Source organism: Oculina patagonica, chromosome 4, assembly GCF_052425735.1.
Source record: "Oculina patagonica isolate OP01 chromosome 4, crgOcupat, whole genome shotgun sequence".
Lineage (NCBI taxonomy): Eukaryota > Metazoa > Cnidaria > Anthozoa > Scleractinia > Oculinidae > Oculina > Oculina patagonica.
In genome coordinates this window covers 17,691,897-17,713,220 of record NC_135761.1, presented here as the reverse complement: position 1 = coordinate 17,713,220, position 21,324 = coordinate 17,691,897, and the positions used below count along the sequence as shown (strand labels likewise).

The window sequence follows — 21,324 nt, the reverse complement described above, 5'->3', positions numbered from 1 at the left end:
TTACATAATAATGTTGCGCAATTTGCCCAACTCATTTTCTCTGAGTTCCCGAACTTCCCGCCACTTTGAGAACCCTGCTCCTCGTCCTCTCTTTTCCTGCCGCCCGCCCCCTGTTCTCCAGATCTCCCGCCTCCTGTCCTCTATTTTCCAGGGCTCCCGCCTCTCTGTCCCCTAGTCCAGTCCCTGAACTCTCTCTTCCTCGCGCTTGGGTTCAACCCAAGGACTGGACTACTCTGTCCCCCTCCTCATCTGAAGGGAACTAAAAAGTGTTTATTTTGTCCTATTTGTCAAACCCGTGCGCCTTCTTGCCAGACGTCAGTTATTATTTCTGGACGACAAGGTGTTCCGTAATCTCGTACCCAGATGTATACTTACCACGGTAGTACACATCTGGTCAAGTGCGTTCAGTTCGCCAATCTGATTGGTTGATGAAAAGCTTCAGTATTTGCGCGCGGATGATGCAAAATTTGTTTCACGCGCGCGCACCGTACGTTAGCTAGTAAGAAATATTTGGATTTGAAGGCATTGCTAAAAGCGCGTTCGTGTTTTAAACGTTACTAATGCGAATGAACTACAGATACAGTTTGTAGTTCAAGCTTGTCAGTACAAAACGTTTTAAAAAGACGATATTCGTGAGTAAAAAGTAAAATCTTTGCAAATCTGACGCGTATTTGACGCGTACAGCTAGCTTGTACGCGTCAAACACGGCGCGCGCTTTTCCCCGCCGTTGAAGGCTGGGTTGAATGTTTTAATTTAGCAGCAAAACATGAGTGGCGGCTATTTTTCTTCTTCAACTCTATTTCAAGATTGTGTTACTTGTCTTTCCTTGTATAGGAAAAAAGTTCATGAGCTATTTAATTTACTTTGGCCAAGTGAGCTTTTCATCCACTTAATTGCCGAGCATGCGTAGTCGCGTTGTGTGTCACATTTCTGACTCATTTGACGCGAGCAAAATCCGACTTTACCAGATGTTCTCTCCGAGAAGATCTGGGTACGAGATTAGGTGTTCCGATAAGACAATGGAAATTGCTTTTGTTCAGAACGCGACTGCGTTCCCTGAAATCTCTCTTCCGCGCACCCTCTTCAGACAGGGCTCTACTCTCTTTGCCCTTTAAATCCTAAAAAGGGCGCGCGGAAGAGAGATTTTAAGGACTGGACTACAGGAGTCCATCAATGGGCTCCTGACCGGAGACTTCGTTCGAAAGATGATCGTTATATTAGGGTTCCACCGGTAAATCTCTTCTCCGCCTCCTTTCCCGGAAATAAACACGAGCAGGCGTCATAGACCGCCCCAAAATGTCTAACCAATCAGAGCGAAGGATCCAACGACCTCTCCCAAACAATCCACCGCCCAAATCATCAGACAGTACAAACGTACAGCGGTGTTTGCCCTAAAACTCGCAATGTTTATGATCGATTGTTGACATCATAGAAGTATGCTGGCAGCCTTGAAAATTTGAAGAATTTCAATCAAAGAACTGTTCGATTTCTCTTGTGGGCCGAACAGCTTACTCAAAGATGAAGAAGAAGAGTATATGTGCTAATTAATTCGCCGATATCAAATGGGTAATAGGCTGATAAAGTCGTCACGAGCGAAGATCGATAAACCCACACCTGCCATTTTTCCGCGTCAACCAATTCAGCCGTTGAGAAGACAGCGAAGTTCAAGCTTAGTTTTCTCTAATTTCCCTCGGGCCATCGCCGAGTTAAGCCATCACCGCGGCTCTGCTGGGACAAATGAAGAAGTAAGCTCGGGTAGTGACGAAGAAGTTCACAGTTGTGTGTTTTCACCGGACGACGAAGCTTTACTTGTGACTTGCTCGACTCCAACACCTTGTGGGCCTTTTAGCCCCGACATAGGGCTCGGCCATTTGAGAGTGTTTGATATCAATTCGAGCTCTTGCACCAAGGAAATCCTCACTTATCACTCGCAAGAATGCGATATCTCGTCGGACGGCGAACTGATTACTTTCCTCACAAACTCTGGCCGAGGAGAAGTTGCGCTGGTGAAACGGAACAGAAATGCTCGCAGTGGAATTGCGGAGCGAGTCGAAAAATTTCAGCCGTGTTGCACGGGAATGACTGGTCAAACGCTTTCTTGTAAATTTTCACCAGATGCAAGACACATTGTTAGTGCGGCTTCTCTAGATTTTCACAGCATGCGCGAGACGAACGAATTGCGTTTGTGGAACGTCAAATCGATGCAAATCGAAGCGAAAGTGGTTCTTCGCGATGTAACAGATTTCTGTGGATTCGTTACATGTTGCGAATTCTCTCCCGATGGACAATATATCGCCGTCTCCACTTCTAAAGAGCAGCTGTGTATCTTAAGGAGCAAAAACCTTGACGTTGTAACCGTTTTAAGAAGAAGATGTCGAGGAAATATGTGCTGGAGTGTTTTTAATCCGACATCGAGGCACGAAGTGATCGCGTGTTGTTTACAAGATGGACGCGTGGAGATCTGGCAGAAGCTGGATATTCAGTCTGTGCCCTGTGAACTGCGGTACACGCGTGAAAAAGAGCGGAAAGTGTCATTTTCCCGTAGGCTTTACTCTTGTCAGTATTCACCTGATGGCCAAATGCTGGCAGTCGGAACATCCGCTGCTAATATAATTATGCTGAATAGTGACAGTTTGGAGGCCCTATTCTGTCTGGACGGTAAATCAGCACCTAGCCCATATGCACCCAGAACTCACAATGCTACTGTCCACTGCATTGCATTTTCTAAATCACAGCAGTATGTAGCAGCTGGTTATAGTGATGGGCTGGCAAGAGTCTGGGCCATGCCTATCAGGTTTGACTTGAAACATTTGTGCCGAGTTGTAATCTTGCATAATGTGCCAGCCAGCCAAATCGGTTCCCTTCCAATTCCCAACGGCATTAAGATGTACCTTCTCAACAGGTACGATAACTAGAGAACGTACAGTTATGAGATTGTATTACACTGTAGTAACCCAGTTATACAGAACAAAATATACAAATTAGTGAGTCACATGAAAAAAGAGAATGAATGAATGTTGGGCAAAAGGGGGGTGGGGGTGGGGTGGTGAATGGGTTTGCAGATCAATGGATTTCGCGAGATCTTCTCAACCCTTGGAAAGAACATCTGGTTAAGTCTGTTTTTGCTTGCATCAAATGTGTCAGAAATCTGACACAGACTGATTACGCATGCTCGGCAATTTAGATGAATGAAAAGCTCACTTGCCTGTTGTATATAGGTCATGAACTACTAACCTATGCAAAGAAAGACCGGTAACACAATCTTGAGATAAAGTTGGGGAAGAAAATAAAAGCCCCACTAATGTTTTGCTGAATTCAAGTCCTCAACCCAGCTATCAACGGCAGTGAAGAAGAACACATGCTGTTTTTGACTTAGGTATAAGCTAGCTGCATGCGTCAGATTCGCGAAATTTTTCACGCATCTTTCTAATCACGGACACGGTCAATTAAAAACATTTTGTACTAACAAGCTTGAACGACAAACTGTATTTGTAACTAATTCACCTTAGTATCCTTCAAAACAGGTTTGCATACCTTCATATTAAACAAAAAGCAATACAATACTTCTTCGAAAAATTGACATTAAAAAAACATCCCTGTTGCAGTAAAATCAAACCACAGAAAGTTTTTAAACAATGTGGATCTGGATTTGAATGAAAGTAGTGGCAGATCAACTGAAAATAGCATGATTGTCAGATTTGCATACCCCTATTCACCCCTCCCACCTACCCCAACAAAATAAAGGAGTCCAATAATAAATCTGTTATTTGATGGATTGACAGATGTGCTTGCAGTTTTTCTTAACCCAAAATGCTCTATGCTTGTAATTATCTGTCAAATGATTCAATAAAGTGTACATGAATTTATTCCTTTTATAATAATAATTTGGCAGAGACTATATATCCACATGGATTTAAATTGAAGAAGGCACAAGTTGTCTCACTAAAAATAGAGAGCTCTGAAAGAAACTGAAAGCCAGTGTTTGTGAACAACAGCTCCTATATTAGACTGTTGGCTGACAGAGGGCTGGTGCGTGACAAATGCAGACTGCAGACTGGTAGACCTGTACTGTGGTTAGCCTGAATCACACTTAAGCTTCATACTTTCCTTTTAAGGTGGCTGATAACGGTTTTTTAGTATTTTCCAGACCTAGTTTACTTTGATTGGGTCAGTACTACAAAATACAAATTGCTGTTACAGTTGTAATGGTATTACCGGTAAATAGATTTAGCCAAGCCTAAAAGTGAAGATCCCTGATTATTTACTTCGCCCTTTTCGTAAATCCCAATTTACTGACCGAGTTGACCGATAAGAAGGAAAAATATAGCCCTAGAGCCCACGATCCAATGGAATCCATCACTTAGTCAGCGGTTAACTTCAAAAAAACATTCGACCTCGATGAGCTCTATATGTGAGCCTGCAATATGGTCAGTGGATACCTTGTTTTGACAGCTGTCAATTGACCATGACATGGATGTCCAATATCAAAGATGTAAGCTGACCTTAACCATAACCTTAAGGAGGCTCGATGTAGTTTTTTAGCCGAAGGGTGGTTGTTTTAAAACTTAAAATTATCTAGGAAGCCAATGTTCGATTTTTGCCAAATACACCATAATGATCAAATATGACCAAATGTTAATTTTCTACCCGTCACTTTGTCACAAAGGTTGCCATAGCAACCATTGACGTTTTCTTTTGTTCTCAAACAAGCTTGATTTTCTCGAAATCTAGATTGACTCTTGGTATTCATTTTTTGTTATGTTCAAGTATAGTAGATTGACTACCTGTACACAAAATTTTAGGAAAATCTGTAAGAGCGTTTTAGAGTAAATCAAGAATGAAGTTTTTGGTATTTTCTTATAATTTCCTACAATCGGCAGTCGATATATTTTAACAAATTAAAGCAAAAAGTCTTTCGCTTTTAGTTAATGGTCTTTGATGGTGTAAGTATTTATATTTCAGTGAGAGTAACTGCGCTCAAATAATACGAAACAATTTTAAAGAACCTATTTTATATTAAACAGTGTTTTTCTGAAAATTTCATTCTTGATTTACTTGAAAACGCTCTTACAGATTTTTCTAAAATTTCGACAGCGGTTAGTCAATCTACTAAACTTTAATATATCAAAAAATAAACACCAAGAGTCAATCTAGATTTCGAGAAAATCAAGCTTGTTTTAGAACAAAAGAAAACGTCAATCGTTGCTATGGTAACCTTTGTGACTAAGTGACGGGTAAAAAATTACAATTTGGTCACATTTGATCATTATGGTATATTTTGGCAAAAATCGAACATTGGCTTCCTAGATAATTTTAATTTTCAAAACAACCACCCTTCGGCTAAAAAAACTACATCGAGCCTCCTTAAACCTATTTCTGGAGTATGGCCACCATATTGGGGCAACTTCGGGCCGCTGGGTGCTCCACTATAAAACAAATGCCCAATCATTGGTCAACAAGTTGAGATCATTTTCTTGAAATCAGTGGTCACCATAGCAACAGTATAACCTGTTAAAAACACTCTTACTTTAGCTTTTAGTGCTAATAACTCAAAAGTGAGCTCGGTGACCCCAATTTTTTTATTATGGAGTTATGATTAGCATGTCGTGATACAATCTTACGCAAAATTTTAAAAAAATTATCAGAGGGGTTCAGAGCCACCTTAAATTTTCAAAATATTTAGGTGACTCTGAACCCCTCTGATAGATTTTTTTTTTAACTTACCATGCTCAAAGCTAAAATTAAGGGTGCTTTTATCAGGTTATACTGTTGCTGTGGAAACCACTTATGACAAGAAAATGGTCACAAGTAGTCAACCAATGATTGGGCATTTGTTTGGTGCCTTTACTGTGATAGCAACTGATAAAGAGTTGTAGTACTGACCCATCAAAGTATAAGGTCTGGAAAATACTGAAAACCATTATCTGCCACCTGAAGCTTTGAACTTTGAGACCTCCTTCAATCAAAACTTCAGATGACCCTAGATCTATAGATGTGATGTGAATAGATGTGAATTACTCCATAAGGACACAGTAACCTTTTAAAAGTTTTCTTTTATTTACACCATAACATTTGAATGGAAGTGAATAGAGAGTTCAGTTTGAATATTCAACATGTGTATGATGTCAAAAAGTACCCCGCATAGTGTCACATATTTCTGTACTTCCTTTCAGACCATTCTCTGATTAGATTTCTCTCAATCTGTTGAGGCGTTAAAAACTCTCTTGCCTTGAACACAGGCTCTGTCATACCTGTGAAACAACAAATATTACCGAATTAAAAACCAGACTATATAATTGAAACAAGCCTCTAGTGTACTTACATTTTATGTTATAATTTACCAAGTATTATTGATTTTATTGAATCAGCCTCAGTGTTCTACGCACCGTTCCCCACTAAACAAACGCTTAGAACAGGCTATATTGATTAGCTTTACAAGGTTGACTGTCTTGCAACTGACAGATTGAATTAAAAATAAGAAGTGTTGATTTTTGAGGAGGAAAGAACACCTGAAAAAAATTCCTCAGAACGACAGAACAAAACAAGGATTGACAACACGCTCAAGTGGCCCCTAAGTTGGACTTTATAGGGAAACAGGTGCCTTTTTTCGGGCTGGAGATATATAAAAGGGCAGGGATCTCACGAGTTGCATAATTATAAAAAAGGGTAGAAAAAACTGTCACTTAGTATTTGAAAATGGCTTTTTAAAATACTTTTAACATACTCACTGAACAGTTGTTTTGTTTAAGTACTTAAAGGGGCATTTGAAGTGAAAGTAGGTATACAGTGTAGGTATATACTGTAGGAATGTGAAAAATGTACCATTTTCTATCAGTTATAATGAAAGGGTTCATTTCTCTATCAAAAATGGTGTATAAATGGGTAAGGGTTTGGGCCTTGGAGCAGAGCCTCCCCATATAAAAACATTTTGTAGTACCCCCCTGGGACTGTGCTATCCTTGCTCCCCCCTGCAAAGGGGGGCACTCGGTATTTCTTTGGGTGGGTGTGTGGCACTGGGACTCTGAAACCCTAACCCTATACCAGATCATACATGTTTAGCTGATTTTGCATACAATTATGCTTATAAACATTTTACCTAACATTTCCATAAATGTTTGAGTGACACTCTCATCCCAGGTGGCTTGGAAGAAGCACAAGCCAGCTGGAGTCAAACGGTCCTTGTGATCAGAAATAAACTTGGCTAAGGAGAACGTCCGACTGGTGATATCTCTGTTGAGAGCAATATTGAAATTATCACCGGTCAGTCCTGCTCAGGAAAGAAGCAAGGCAGCTGAACCCTACACTTTAGTACGCGTCTACAACTAATAGGTGTCCTATAAATTGGTACCAGCGAATTTACTGCTGGGGGTAGCCCTGCGGCTAGCATCCCATCCAGGGGGGAGTAGAAATACTCCTATTCGCTTCATGCTACGGAAACCGATAGCCCACTAGGCTTGTATGCAGACTTTTACCTTTTTACGACTAATACGGCTACCTTTAAATCAAAGATGTCATATGTTGTTCAAAAGGCTAGTTGTTCAGGAAAAGAAGCGTACATCTTGTTTATTTGCAAGCAGTTATCACAGTTACTTTTAACAAGTACATGTACTTAAACTAATGTGGCTGTCACTGTCGTCATCCGCATTATAAACTGTACGCTTCTACGGCCCCTTTAGGGTTTTTATCATAACTTCCTCTACAGTATAACTGTGACCTAAAACGGGAAAACGTACACGGGAAAGCTCATACGTTAAACGGAACAAATCGTTCAGATTCCGTTTGCTATTCGTTTAAATGCTTCATGGAAACCGTTTTAAGCGTTTGCCAAAGAGTTTAACGGTAAAGTAAGACCGTTCGAACGTTTTAATAACCTAACCGTTCAGAAAATTTTTATACCCGTTAAACGGCGGCAAACTTCATTCGTTTGAAACTTTTAGCATCCGTTCCCTCGGCAAGACCTTTGCATTAAACGGCAAGTCATGTCCGTTCGTCTGTTCAAAATATTTTAGCATCGTTCTTTAAACCCATTCAAACGGCAAGAACAGTCCGTATTTATTTTGCTATAGGTCTAGACGCTAAACGTTTGGCTATCAAAAATGGTGTATTCATACCGTAAAAGTCCGGTTATAAGCCCTGGACTTATACAACTTCGTAAGGGGTTTCGGGAGGGCTTATAAGCGGAATAAAAAAAAACGTTTCGAAACGAGCCACGCGAGTGTTGATCGAAATACGTTTTTAGGTTAAAAACACATAATAAAGCAACATTTAGCCCTGTTCTGTACCGTCATTCAGCAGAGGGGGGCTTATATCCGGGGGGGGGGGAGCTTATAACCGGATGTATTTTTTTGTTTCCAGGTAGGTGGGCCTATAACCGGGGGGGCTTATAAGCGGGGGGCTTATAACCGGAATTTTACGGTATGCCAAAGACAGAACAATCTGTATTAAGAAAGTATCATTTTAATAGTAACAAGACAGTAAAAGTTAACTCAGTCAAAACAATCCACCTTTCACTACAACCGACTGTAACCTGAGACCCTTGAAGCGTACAATTCATATTATGGAGGAAACTGAGTAAAACGTGAAGCCATATAAAGAAGCGTACAGTTTACAATGTTGAGGAAGTTGCTAACGCGAGGCGGTCACTTGAGGAATACTCATACCTTAAAACCTTTACTCGTTTCATATCTTGGGCTTAATTTTGCTTACAGTATAGTAGTTTTCGTTGGCGAGATGAATTTATATGTGAATTACTAAATTAATGTACCGGTAAACGAGTAAAATGGATCGTGTATAGGGGAAGACGATTCGAATCCACAGGACAAGAATGGGTTACTATAGCTACAGGTATAGGGGAATCCTTGTTTATAATACTGCCTCATTAGCAATCACAAAGGCGCTTCAGTTTCTGATCGAGCAACTAAAACATCATTTCTGAATATTGAAATAAGACGGCACGATTAACTTTCGAAAAAAAATTTGATGCGGGTCTGAAAGCTGAAAATTCTACAAAGAATGTATGGGCTCATTAGCGCTTTTGCCACCAACAAATGTTTCCGGTGTTTGGAAGCTACTATCTCCTTTAATATAACACGCAAACAGCTGAAAATTTCGCCAGTTGTTAAATGTCAGACGCTCTTTAAACATCTGGAGTAAAATCATACATATATGGCGTGATGCCATCTCTACGCAAAGTCGCGTATGCGAACGAGCCCAAATTTTATACCATGATGTCAGCAAGAATTCAGCTATTGCGGCTCTTACTTCGTGTAGAAGACACAGTTCACCTATAACAATAGAGAACAAAAGGACAAAAGAACGAGGAATATAATAAAAACAAAAGGTTTGCGATGCAGTATTCTATTGTGACGTGTTCTGTGCTTCTACACGAAGGAGCCGCTATTGCCTGCTGTGTTTTCGCCAACCTCGTTCCCAGGGTCTCTCTCTCCCTGCAGGGAACGAGGTTGTGTTCTCGCAAGTTTCAGAGAGTCTGGTACTTATAACTTACCTTCCATTTGTACAGACATAATCTCCTACATCCAGTCTACCACTTTGCTTGAGCAAACAGAAAACAAATCGATGAAATCCTGTTCCCTGGGCTGGTACTGGTGGGAGATAGTCACAGAGAATCTCGCCATCAGCTATTCGGGATCCTGGAATATTTCCTCTGCACCAAAAGAAGAGAGTAACTGTCATTTTAAGAGATGCACGAGTCCCTCCTTCTAAACAAAAATCAGTTTTGCCTGTCATAGCCTTCTCTCTCTTGTGATTTTTTCAGAGAGTGCAGGACCAAAGCAGGACCATTTGATGGCAAAATGAACAAGAAGCTTGAAGAAAATTTAAACGGGGCAGTTAAAGTAAATTTTTTTGCGCCAAAAACATAATTGAAGTTAAACTGCTTTAACGCTCATTCATGAACCAAATCAAAGTGGTTTCAACACATCATCTGAGTAAATTTGTGATTCTGCAAAGGGGCTACAAAATGTTGACAAATCGACTTAATGCGACCCTAGAAAAATTGATCCAACTCATCAGAAGTCGAGTCGCTTGAGACTGATCAGATGAACCTTTCTTGTTTTAAAAGGGTGGTAAGATATGTCGCACCTCAATCCCCTGTGTCTCCGATGATAAACAATTGTTGACGGAAAGTTGATGATTCGACTTATCGGAAATCAGGTTGTGATCACCGCAGGTCAGGTTGCGAAAAAAGGCAAAAGGGGATTACAAAGTGTTAACAAATCGACTTGATCCGACTCACTGGAAGGCAAGTCATGTGTGACAATGATCAAGAACCTGTTCTTCAGGCTTGTCGCGAGAGTGAACGTACATATTACACGAACAAGTCATATACGGAAGCGTCATATGTGCGAGGTTACGCGAAAACACACGAATCTTCCTTGTTTTTAAAGCGCATGCGAGACGAAAAAATGCACACAAATAACTCTCTTTGTTAGTACAGCGTGATAGGATGAGAAAACAATCAGTAGTATGTGATTTCCTGATATTGCCCATTGTTAATGAAAAAACATTAATTCCCATGTACAAAGCTTTTTAATTTTGTCGCCCAAGATGGACGCGCTGTTTACGCTGAAAACTAGCTGTCGCTCAAAAATGGACGAATCGCATAAGCTTGGTTTGCCAGATTGCTCTCAGGTTGTTTTGGGGGAAAGATTGGGGGTGGAGGAGGGGGAAGCGTACATTGTATTTTAAGAATGTTGGGTAAAAACTTGGTGTGGGTGAGGCGGGGGGAATGAGTTAGGTGGGTGGAGTGTTGTTTGAGTGTTGTTTGAGTGTCTGGGATGGGATGGGTGAATTATTGTCTTGGACATGAAGCCTCATGAAGCCTTTGATTACCCTCTTCAAATCCGAGGGTAAACAAAGTGATGGTGATGATGATGATGAAGCCAGGTATGTCATGCTTTTTCTCTAGCTCTTTTATTCTGCTTTACGCTTGACAACCTAAACTATAGCTACTCCTCAGCACTTTAGAAGGCTGGTACAAACAGTAAAAGTATAGGCTTATAAACATTAATTTTGTTATATTATTTTGCTTGTTTGTTTTGTGTGCAGTTTGACTGCAAGTTATATAACTTCAACTGAGTGTTGATGAACCTTAAACTTCTACTTATTATTCAGTGGGTAAAATAATCCAACATTGTTTACAAACCACAAATAAATAGGAAAATTCCCTTTGGTGCAAAGCACAGTGAAGATAATAAATTTTCTTTCGCCTAAACTAAAAGGAATTTCACCTTGTTTTGTTATATATGTTACAAATATTTGGTAAGTGAGTGAGTGAGTGAGTGAATTTAGGCCAACATCATTTCTTGAACTCCCAGGTAATGTAGATACTTGGTCCTGAACACACTCTGTTGCCATGAATTTTGTCGTCCTAGTGCTGGGAACTGGAAAACATTTCTTTTCCGATGGTAGGGTGCTGCTGATGGGTTTAATTGCTAATCAGAGGGGTGTTCTGTTCTGGGTTTGTTGGGACTGGAGCATAACCCACTGTGAGGGGTGGATCAGTCATTTCTGACTGAGCGGGATGGGATGCCGAGGTCTTGATTGATGCCATTGGTACTTGGTCTCCCGCTTCTGTGTTTTGCTTCTTTCTCGTCTTTTTAATGCACACCGCACAGCAGACAAGTGTAATCATGACTACTACACCAACAGTCACAGCAACAGGTATAACCCAATTTCGAGGCTCTGGAAGTAAAGCAAAGATAAAAAGGTAAGGGTTAAGCCTGCAGTCGAGCCAAGTGGCTCATCAGGCCAGAGCTTATCCCGGTTTCTGTCGCATTAAGCTACTAGGAGTATTAATTTTCTACTCCCCCCCCTGGATGGGATGCTAGTCCATCGCAGGGTTACCCCCCCCCCCCCCCCCCCCCAGCAGTTATTTCGCTGGTACCCATTTATACACCTGGGTGGAGAGAGGCACTATGAGAGTAAATTGTCTTGCCTAAGAACACAACGCAGTGCCCCGGCCAGGTCTTGCCCCCGGACCGCTCGATCCGGAGTCTGGTGCACTAACCATTAGGCCACAGCGCCTCCCACTAAATAAAGCAAAGGAAATACTCAAAATCAGTTGAGGAAGAAACCTAAACAAGGTTACAGAGAAGTAGCTGTTCAAAGTAAAGTACCCAGCCCTAGCCTGGTAATGTTACTCCTCCATCTGCCTCGGCATCAACAACATAAATGTATTGCATATTCAATTTTGCCTTGCAAAACAAGTAAAGGAAACAAAATCATAGATACTGCGCCACTAACAGCAATGAAAAATACGACAATAAACGCCAAATATGTTGCGAATGTTCGCCGTCTGGCGCGGTAAAAACTCCATTTTTCTTTCAGCCTTGATGATAACTAAATTGTGCCGTTTCTTTTCAGTTATGTCTGTTGGGTATTCTAACCGTCTTATAACAGGAAATTTCCACCGCATCATCTTTAATTAAAAAAACGGATTTTTTTTACGGATTTTTTGCAATTCTTTTTACAATGACAATCTTTAAAGCCGAGTTAATTTTCCTCAGAAAAAGTATTCCCTTTATCACATGCATTAATAGGAAAAACATATCAGTGTAGTATGGTAAAGACATACTGTTCATTCACTTGCTCACATGTCAACCTATCTTTGGATAACTTTTCAACTTTAGAGCAATTGCATGGATAAAACGAGACAATAGGTGCCATTGTACGCATTTCGTTGTACTCTTTCTAGCATATTGCTGAACCGAACGATAATTTACAACCTTTATATCTGAAGGGCATGTTTTCAGTTAATTCATGTCTGGAAATACAACTTTCAACTTACCAGACTTTGCCTTGAAAGTAGCCTTAAATCCTCTGTGTGGTGGACCGGCCTGAGGGTCTGAATAGAAACGAACCAACATGTACCGACTGCTTGATTGAATGTCCTCTGGAACTGAATCACCACAGTATCTTCCTAACGACTCATGATCCCTGGTCTCGCCATCTCGAATCTGCACATAATCTTTACATCCATGATTGTCGGGGAAATCCAAATCAAATCTGTCAAAGCTAAATTCTACAGTGTTTCCCTCTGGTACAGTGATCAGCCATACACAGTTCAAATCTGGGGGATAGTATTCCAGCGGACTTTGTAGAGTTCCATCTGAGCCAGTCAACTCTAAATTCTTATTGTTGATGTTTCCCGGCAAACACAACTGTTTGGAAGTGGCGGCAGTGGCCGCTACAGCTATATATGGATAAATACAAATTAATGCGTCAGCAAAAACAAGAAGCTTTATTTCAGTTTCATGCAAACAATAAGCCTCTTTGCTATGCACAAGATTAAGTGATTGTTCATCCCTTAATAACAATTTTGTAATCTTTTGGCGATAAATAGGACGCACGTATTCGATCACAAAAGAAGCTATGGTGGCAAAACCGGCCTAGTCAGTGATAATACACGGATCACACAAAGCTATGCTGTCAGTTCGGCAGATGGATTCTCAAGAGAAAGTTGGGACCAACGAAAGTTCTCCATGTCGAAAAAAGGATATCCATTTAACAGCCCGCAAAGAGAAATTGATCTTATATATTTTAAGAGGATATGCTCCCTGAAAAGATGTCAAGCCCAAATTCAAGTTCGGTGTTGCTGGTGGGCAAGAAAGAAAAAGATGGAAGGAGGAGGAGGAGGAGGAGCTGTGCTAAGTGAAATCAATGCACCTATCTTGACCAATGCTTTCTTTCCCATCTTGATATTGTGAAGTTGACACTTCATTACCATGCAATCGTGGAATGTAACAGAATATCGTGTAGAACTGCATGGGCATCATCATTGGAGCACTAAAAACTGACTGCGAATGTAAAGGATCCAGGCAAGGTCCAGATGAATAAATTGAATCATGCAATTTGATTGGGTGGTGGAGCAGTGAAATTTCATATCTGGACCGGTTGCTTGACATTTTCAAGGGGTATTTTCTTTGTTAGAAAAAGAACAAAAGTCTTCTTGATTAGAATATTTTCATTGTATTTTTTTCGTGTAGAATTTGAATTCGTCTCGTTCCAAGAGTGACCAAACAAAAAGAACTCATTAAGAACTAATTTGGACCCCACGCCTCGACAATAAAAACAATGTCTAATATCTAAATGCGTTGAGCTTATCATTCCTGGAAAGCAAATTCAAGTAACTATTATGAAAGGGAGATGGGTATGCCGGAAGTGCATTATTTAGTTGCAGTTAATTCGGGGAACTCTTGAAAGCAAGCACACGTGATCCCCTAAAAAGGTTGCAGAAGAGAGATGTGAAAGTTACACTACCGATACCACATTATGGGGCCGGAAGCATTCTTACAACAATTATCATAGAGGGCTTAAGGTGTACATGAACCTTAAGGCGTGTTTACACGACAGAGAAAATTAGGTACGGACTTGTCAAAGAATTGTCCGCACTTCACCACTTTTGTAGAGAAACAGTCAAATTGAAACGGGACCATAGGCGCCTATGGCGCCATTTTGATTTGACTGTTTCTCTACAAAAGTGGTGAGGTCAGGACCGATTTCGTAACGGGTCCGTACTTGAATTTCACTGTCGTGTAAACGCGCCTTAAAAGCGCGTTTGCCATCTTTGGCCAACGATATCATGACGTGGGTTGACGTATTTTCTGGGGGAGTTTTTTAAGACATTGTTTGGTCCACGTATTGCATATTAAGGCTAACACTTCTAACTTACTTGGTTTATCCTCTGCTGTGAATGTTGCTCGAAACCCGTCAAATAGTTTGAAAGGACCTGTTCTAAAACGCACCGTCATGTACCGACCGCTAGAGCGTATGTCCTCTGGCCGAGTACTGTAACCACACAGTCTACCTTTACTCTCGCTATAACTGTACTTCCCGTCTAGCACCTCCACATAGTCTGGTAAACAAGGGGTTCTTTCCGGTAAACTAAACATGTGAAAAGTAAGTCTCACAATCTTCCCATCCGGTACAGTTATAAGCCAAGTGCAGCTCAAATGCGACGGATACCTTTCCTCTGGACTGTGCAGAGTTCCACTTAAACCAGTAAATTTCAAGTTGTTATTGTAGATGTTCCCAGGAAAACAAAACTCCTTTGGGTTTCCAGCTACAGGAAAAAAAAAATAGAAAAATTATAAAAATTTTTTCTCATTACTGCCGTGCATAAAGCTGTCAGAAGGCTTCATTTTGTCATATACCGTAAAGTTTCCTGGATAAGCCGCACCTTTTTCCTAAAAATTTAAGTCAAAAATCGGGGGTGCGGCTTATCTACAGAAACATCTGTTGTTGGAGTTCTCAAAGGTATTTGAGGTGGCGAGAATGTCACGAGGACTCAGTATTATTATTATCGTTACAATAAAAAATTGATGCCGGTAAACAAAGTACTGTACTGTATGGCCCAGTTTTCACCAGCCTCCTAAGCAGACATTCTTTTTGCTCGGAGGAAAAATTGCATGGCGAGGCAAAAGAACGTCAGCGAAGGAGGCTAAGTTTTCACTGGAAAGCAGCTCTTTTTTCTCACAAAAGCAAATATTATGATGACGGCCAGAGAAAGATAGTTGTCATATTTGCCGTTTTTCATTATCAGATTTTTCATTTATTACTAGTGAAGCATAGCGGGAGATGAGGTTTACATTGATGTTTCTAACAATTGTTGCGAGCCATGTCGTATTTATACGAAATACTCTGTCTGGCCATTACGGCCAGCATATCGCGTCACGTTACGTCGCGAGGATTCTCCTAATGTAAGTTACACCCAATAGGGTAAGATTTTGACTATTTTAGTCTGAAACAATTTAAGGTTTGTGCACTCTGGTAAGCGAAGCCCCATACCTGAGAAAATCTGGTAAACCCTTCGAGCTGAAATATTATTATATAAGCTGAAATATTATATTATAGTTGTCAAGTAATGGTCTGCATGTCTGTACGGAATTGCAGAATTGTGGTAAATGATTAACAACGTGAAATTGAAGCTCCTTGTTTACCTAAAAGGTTTCAAGAAGCGTACTGTCACAGACCCCTACCCAAATTTTTGGGGAGCACACCTCCCCTGGGCAAAACTCATCTCTACTACTTTGCTTAAAGAGCAAGACTTCACAAGAAAGCGTTTAAATAACTGTAAAGGAGAGGTACTTACGGGGATCCAAAGCTTCAAAGCGTGCTTTGAAACCCCTCTGCTCACTTGCCCATAAACGAGACGCGGAATAAAACTTAATCCACATGTAACTCCTACTGGAATAATAAACATCTTCTCTATAATAACGAAGGAGCTCTGTACTGTTTTGTAGCTGTCCATCACGCATTATTATGTAGTCTTCAGTAAATGTACTGAAAAGATTTAAATCTTCAAAGGTCAGCTTCACTCTTTTGCCAGCAGGAACAGAGATGACCCAAATGCAACTGATGTTTTCTGGGTAAGGAACAGGGTAATTAGGGGTAAAGAATGTACCAGAAGAACCATTGAGCATATGGACTTTATCACTCCAAGTTGACGATCGACAAATTCCAGAGGCTTCCTCTGCAAAAGGTATTAAAAAAAACGTTAACTGTAGTTTGCAACTAAATACATGCCCAAAGAGGCATTCCAAAACGTGAGTAGAACTGTTTAATTGAAGTCTAGATTAGCTACCAGGTTGACTGTAAGTAGTCTCTAGTCTAACTTAAAAAAAGAAATCGCACTTTAAGGTTAAGGTCTGGAGAGAATAATTCCCATTACACTGAATATACCACATTTGAGAAACATCAGCTTGATTTACAACCCATCCATCCGCCACGTTTTTTTGGCAAGTTTAGCTAACCTATAGGCTTAGTAACCATGCATGTACTATGCAATACTACCATTTATTATATAAACTGCAGTGGTATAGCGAGTGGTAGCAAATCTAAAAAAACTGGTATGACACGTGTGGATAAAAATGATGTCCACACGTGTGATATCATTTTTGACCAATCAGCTCGCAGAATTTGCCGTGTTTCAATGCTCAATACGCCAAATTTTATCGATATTAAGTCGAAACATCTTCAGATCTTCTTAAAACTTCGGAAAATGTTCGGAATCATTCGTACAACCTTCGGACAACAAATTTTGAAAATCTTCGGAAATCTTCGGAAAATGGTCAGAAATCTTCGGAAAATCGTCAAAAACATCGTAATTAGTACGTTTATATAATAAACAGAATATTACATGGTTGCTTGGATATATGAAATTTATCTTCTCGTGTTCAAAACTGATATCTCACTCGTGGGCTATCGATTTGAACACTCGAAGATAAATTTCATATCTCCGTGCAACCATGTTTTATCTTCTGTATATATATTTCCTTCTCATTTGGTGGGTATGACGTCATAAACTCAGGTTCTCGATCAATCAACATGCATCACGTGGTATGTTTGGCTGTAAAACGTGATCAATGGTTTTTGCATGACATGTTGAGACGTGAGTTGGTTCTCGTGGTAAAAAACCCGATTTAACTGCTGACGTATTAATTTATTCAATTCTTTTTCAATTTTTGAACCTTGAGAGTGGGCGCTTGTTCGAGGCTGGGCGCTTGTTAAATTTTCACCATTTTTAGCAAGTAGTAAGTTTACTCTGCAACGAAACCATTAATAATAACATGTACCAAAGCAGAATTTTAACCGTTCATTGAATGTTTCTGTAAAATACTAAGAACTTCGTCTTCCTATAGCTCTCAAAATTGGCAGTACAATGTAATGCATGTGATGCATGTTCAATCATCGTGAAGAGGGTGAAAAAATCCTAGGTGTTGCGGCAACTGGGACGAGTAGTAAAAATAATCACTTTACAGTGCAAACATTTAACTGCAGCTAAAGGATAATATAATAATACCTTTGTTCACAGCTGAGAAACTGAAGCTAAAACCTTTGCTGCCTTTGTAAGTAACACGTCTGTCTGTGTCAAACTCGACATACAGGTCTAGACCAGTGGAATAAAGAACATCAGGACGGATCGTTTCACAATAAGTTCCAAGAAGGGTTGACACGGTGCTGTTACCATCATAAATCTTAAGTTTGTCATTGCAGTCACCATAAAAGCCTTCCAGCTTGAAATCCCTGCTGAACGTTACCCTTACTATGTAGTCATCAGATGGAAGGTTACTGTCGACTTTAAGTATCCACTTACATCGCGCGTTTTTGTCATACCGCATAGGATAATTGGGACTTGTAAGGGTTCTGTTGTGGGATGCAGATGCAGTAAGCACCTGACTGTAATATGGACAAACTAAAGATTGAAAATGGATATAAAAATGTCATTAACCACATGTTTGTTAGTAGCCTGGACCATTATTAATGAGCTCATGAATTGTTTGCAGAAAATGCTTTAAATTTCGACATATACAATCAAATGACACCTGACACTGGGAAAAAGCTTAATTTTGCTTTTTCCGAGCCAGGTGGGGCGGAGGGGGACTACGGTACCTTACATATGCTATCTTGATATGTGTCACTGGATAGAGTCCCATATTATGCTTCAATGCCCGCAAACAATGGTTTCAACAGTTCAATGAACAATGGTTTTATATTTACCGTATTTTTGTCCACCCCAGCTTAAAAATTGAAACCAATGTTCGTAGCCACTGGAGCGAATGCAGTAAAAGTATATTTTTGACCTTCCAGGTCTGTAATAGGATCGAGTGTTAGGGTTCAAGAGATAAATAATTACATGTATTACATTGGGGATGGAGAAGGGAAAGTAAAGACGAAGTCCATTTATCATGGACAACGCAAAGTTTCCTAAAATGTTTAGCAAGTTTCAATTTCATTTTTTATGTTCAACAGTTTCAATCCCCTTTATGATAAAGGGGATTAAGACTCCATGCAATTCAACTGTTACAAGTAATATTCATCATACCACAAAAAGTAAGTAAGCCAAAGATCAATACAAAAAATGGCAGTTTTTATCAGGCTGTCAAGGTATAGATCTTATATTCTGGACCTTAATTTTTATGACCTGTTTAGTATAGTGTATAACACAGTAAGATTGGAAATTCTGACATACTGGTTTTATCCTCTGCTGTAAATGTGGCCTTAACATTCGCGTAAAATGACGACAAATTGCTTGATCTGAAACGCACCCACATGTACCGACCACTTGAGCGAATGCTCCCTGGATTCTCATAATCGCATAATCTTCCTCTACTTGTACTAAAACTGTTATTGCCATCTAGAACTTCCACATACTGCCTAACACATCTCCGGGAATAGCCTAAATGAAACACATCAAAGATGAGTTTCACAATGTTCCCCTCTGGTACAGAAATAAGCCAATCACAGCTCATTTCTATAGGGTATATGCCACGGCCAACCCTTGGATTCTGCAGCGTTCCTTTTGAGCCAGTTAATGTCAGGTTGTTATTGTAGATGTTCCCACGGAAACACAACTTCTTGGAACTTGCAGCTATAAAAAAAATTGATATCAGTACTTTATCATTAATATAATAATGTGGGAGGCGTGGTGGCCTAATGGTTAGCGCACTTGACTCCGAGTTGAACGGACTAAGGTCGAGCACTGGCGTGCGCACTACGTTGTGTTCTTAGGCAAGACCCTTCACTCTGACAGTATAAATGGGTACCCGAGAATTTACTGCTTGGGGTAACCCTGTGATGGACTAGCATCCCATCCAGAAGGGAGTAGCAATACACCTAGTCGCTTCATGCTACAGAAACCAGGATAAGCTCAGGCTGTGTGGGCCACTTGGCTTGGACACCTTTTACCTTTTTTATTATTAAAAGTTGAATCATCGAATCCTTGCTTAAATTAGTCAATTGATAATTATGTCCCCAAATTAAGTGATTGACTTTTGTACATTAATTTTGTTGAGGGATGATTATAATGGTGTTCTTGGCATCAGACTGTCAGAATGTGCGCAGTGACCAGGGTGAGTGCGCAAGTGTTGTTGGGCAAAAAATAAAACTTTTACATTATCTCATAGTTAACAAATGTCAATTATATTCTTCTTTCTCAGAAGACTTTGGGCACTGGGAATCCTCAGAATTTTCTTGGTGATTTCTGAACCAAGGAATTCTTTAAAAATCTTTGAAAGTCCTTGTTTGGTCAAAGTTATTACACCATACTTGCTCTTTGAGAAATTGATAGGTTTTTGCCTACCATGATTTCAAAAGCTTTTTCTGGTCAGCAGCCATGCATGCCAAACAAAATTAGTTATAGCTTCTTACTCAAAAAAAAACAACAACAACAGGTTATAAATTTTTTAACTACCGGTAGTTGCAATATGTATCACTTAGGTTTTAAAACATAACTAGTTAGAAAAAAATTAACTAGTTGAAACTTAAATTATCTGCAACAAAGACATTAATTTTATGTCACTCTGTAGAAGTGATTCAATCATTTATTTTACAAATCAAAGTAATGTAACTTTGATTGGAATACCTAATGTAACACTGTCCATTGACAACTTTCTGACCCCTCTCCCCCCCCCCCCCCAGGGATAGAAGAAAAATTATTCTATTGGGGATGGGGAAGGGAAAATACATGTAGAGACAAAGACCATCACATTCATCAAGGAAAAAGTATGGTCTTCTATTAAAGAGTTTTACGTAAAGGGGATTAAAATTTCACATTCTAACATTTCCTCTTGGTTCCACTATTTGTATTATTCCTCCTGGTTTTTAATTTTGCAAGTAATACCAAATTGCACCACTTGAAGTTTGAAAACTAAAGATCAGTGCACAAATTAAATTTCTGGATAATTTTAACCTCAAAGCTGTCATGATAATTCTTAGATTGTTACTTTTTGGACCCTTTTTACAACATGCATGCATCATTGGTATTACACAGTAAGATTTGCAGTTCTGACATACTGGATTTATCCTCTGCTGTAAATGAGGCCTCAAATCTCCTATGATGTGACGATGAGTTGTCAGATCTGAAACGCACCCACATGTACCGACCACTTGAGCGAATGCTCCCTGGATTCACATAAGTACAGAACCTTCCTCTTCTCTTACTAGAGCTGTTATTGCCATCTAGAACTTCCACATACTGCCTTGGACATTCCTTGGGAAAGTCATCAGGTTCCAAATAAAACACGTCAAAGACTAGTTTCACAATTTTCCCTTCTGGTACAGTGATAAGCCAATCACAGCTCATTTCTATAGAATAGTTAAGCTTCGGATTCTGCAGAGTTCCATTTAAGCCAGTCAATGTCAGGTTGTTATTGTAGATATTCCCAGGTAAACACAACTGCTTGGAAGTTGCAGCTGTGAAAAAAAAAAAATCATTTCAGTATTTTATAAGTTGAACACTTCAAATCCATGCTAAAATCAGTCAACTGATATTGACAATAAGAGATTACACATAATTTGGTTGAG

At 39.9% G+C, this 21,324-nt stretch overlaps 3 protein-coding genes across 4 annotated transcripts in view; 1 reads left to right on the top strand and 2 right to left on the bottom strand.

Annotated features, from left to right (window-relative positions):
- Positions 1–1,410: 1,410 nt before the first annotated feature.
- On the top strand, positions 1,411–3,775 carry LOC144651746 (transducin-like enhancer protein 1). Its single transcript, XM_078511719.1, has one exon. It carries the CDS (start codon positions 1,563–1,565, stop codon positions 2,913–2,915), a length of 1,353 nt encoding a protein of 450 aa, XP_078367845.1. The 5' UTR covers positions 1,411–1,562; the 3' UTR covers positions 2,916–3,775.
- A 2,268-nt stretch (positions 3,776–6,043) lies between these two features.
- LOC144651798 (large ribosomal subunit protein mL38-like) overlaps positions 6,044–21,324 on the bottom strand; it is a 132,588-nt gene continuing 117,307 nt past the window's right edge. The window contains exons 6-8 of the mRNA XM_078511797.1: positions 9,506–9,664; positions 7,097–7,230; positions 6,044–6,251 (exon numbers count right to left, since the gene is read on the bottom strand). Of these exons, the coding sequence (XP_078367923.1) occupies positions 6,148–6,251; positions 7,097–7,230; positions 9,506–9,664 (397 nt within the window). The 3' untranslated portion in view covers positions 6,044–6,147. The remainder of the gene's footprint in view (positions 6,252–7,096; positions 7,231–9,505; positions 9,665–21,324) is intronic.
- On the bottom strand, positions 10,916–21,210 carry LOC144651665 (bone morphogenetic protein 1-like). 2 transcript variants are annotated; one of them, XM_078511616.1, is made up of 8 exons: positions 20,815–20,923; positions 20,102–20,168; positions 18,992–19,390; positions 17,822–18,214; positions 16,112–16,492; positions 14,693–15,082; positions 12,809–13,213; positions 10,916–11,703 (listed from the first exon to the last, which is right to left on the bottom strand). In XM_078511616.1, exons 3-8 carry the CDS (start codon positions 19,269–19,271, stop codon positions 11,447–11,449), a joined length of 2,106 nt encoding a protein of 701 aa, XP_078367742.1. In that variant the 5' UTR covers positions 19,272–19,390; positions 20,102–20,168; positions 20,815–20,923; the 3' UTR covers positions 10,916–11,446. The 2 variants fall into 2 exon arrangements, with proteins under 2 accessions (XP_078367742.1, XP_078367741.1); XM_078511615.1 differs by lacking the exon at positions 20,102–20,168 and having other exon boundaries at positions 20,815–21,210.

Excerpts from the sequence above, each read along its gene's own strand:
- LOC144651746 (XM_078511719.1), top strand. The coding sequence starts at position 1,563 with ATGGGTAATAGGCTGATAAAGTCGTCACGAGCGAAGATCGATAAACCC.
- LOC144651665 (XM_078511615.1), bottom strand. The coding sequence starts at position 21,103 with ATGAGCTGTGATTGGCTTATCACTGTACCAGAAGGGAAAATTGTGAAA. Across the intron at positions 19,391-20,814 it reads TACAGCAGAGGATAAATCCA|CTGCAAGTTCCAAGAAGTTG; the intron begins GTATGTCAGAAC and ends TTTTTTTTATAG. Across the intron at positions 13,214-14,692 it reads CACAGCAGAGGATAAACCAA|CTGTAGCGGCCACTGCCGCC; the intron begins GTAAGTTAGAAG and ends ATCCATATATAG.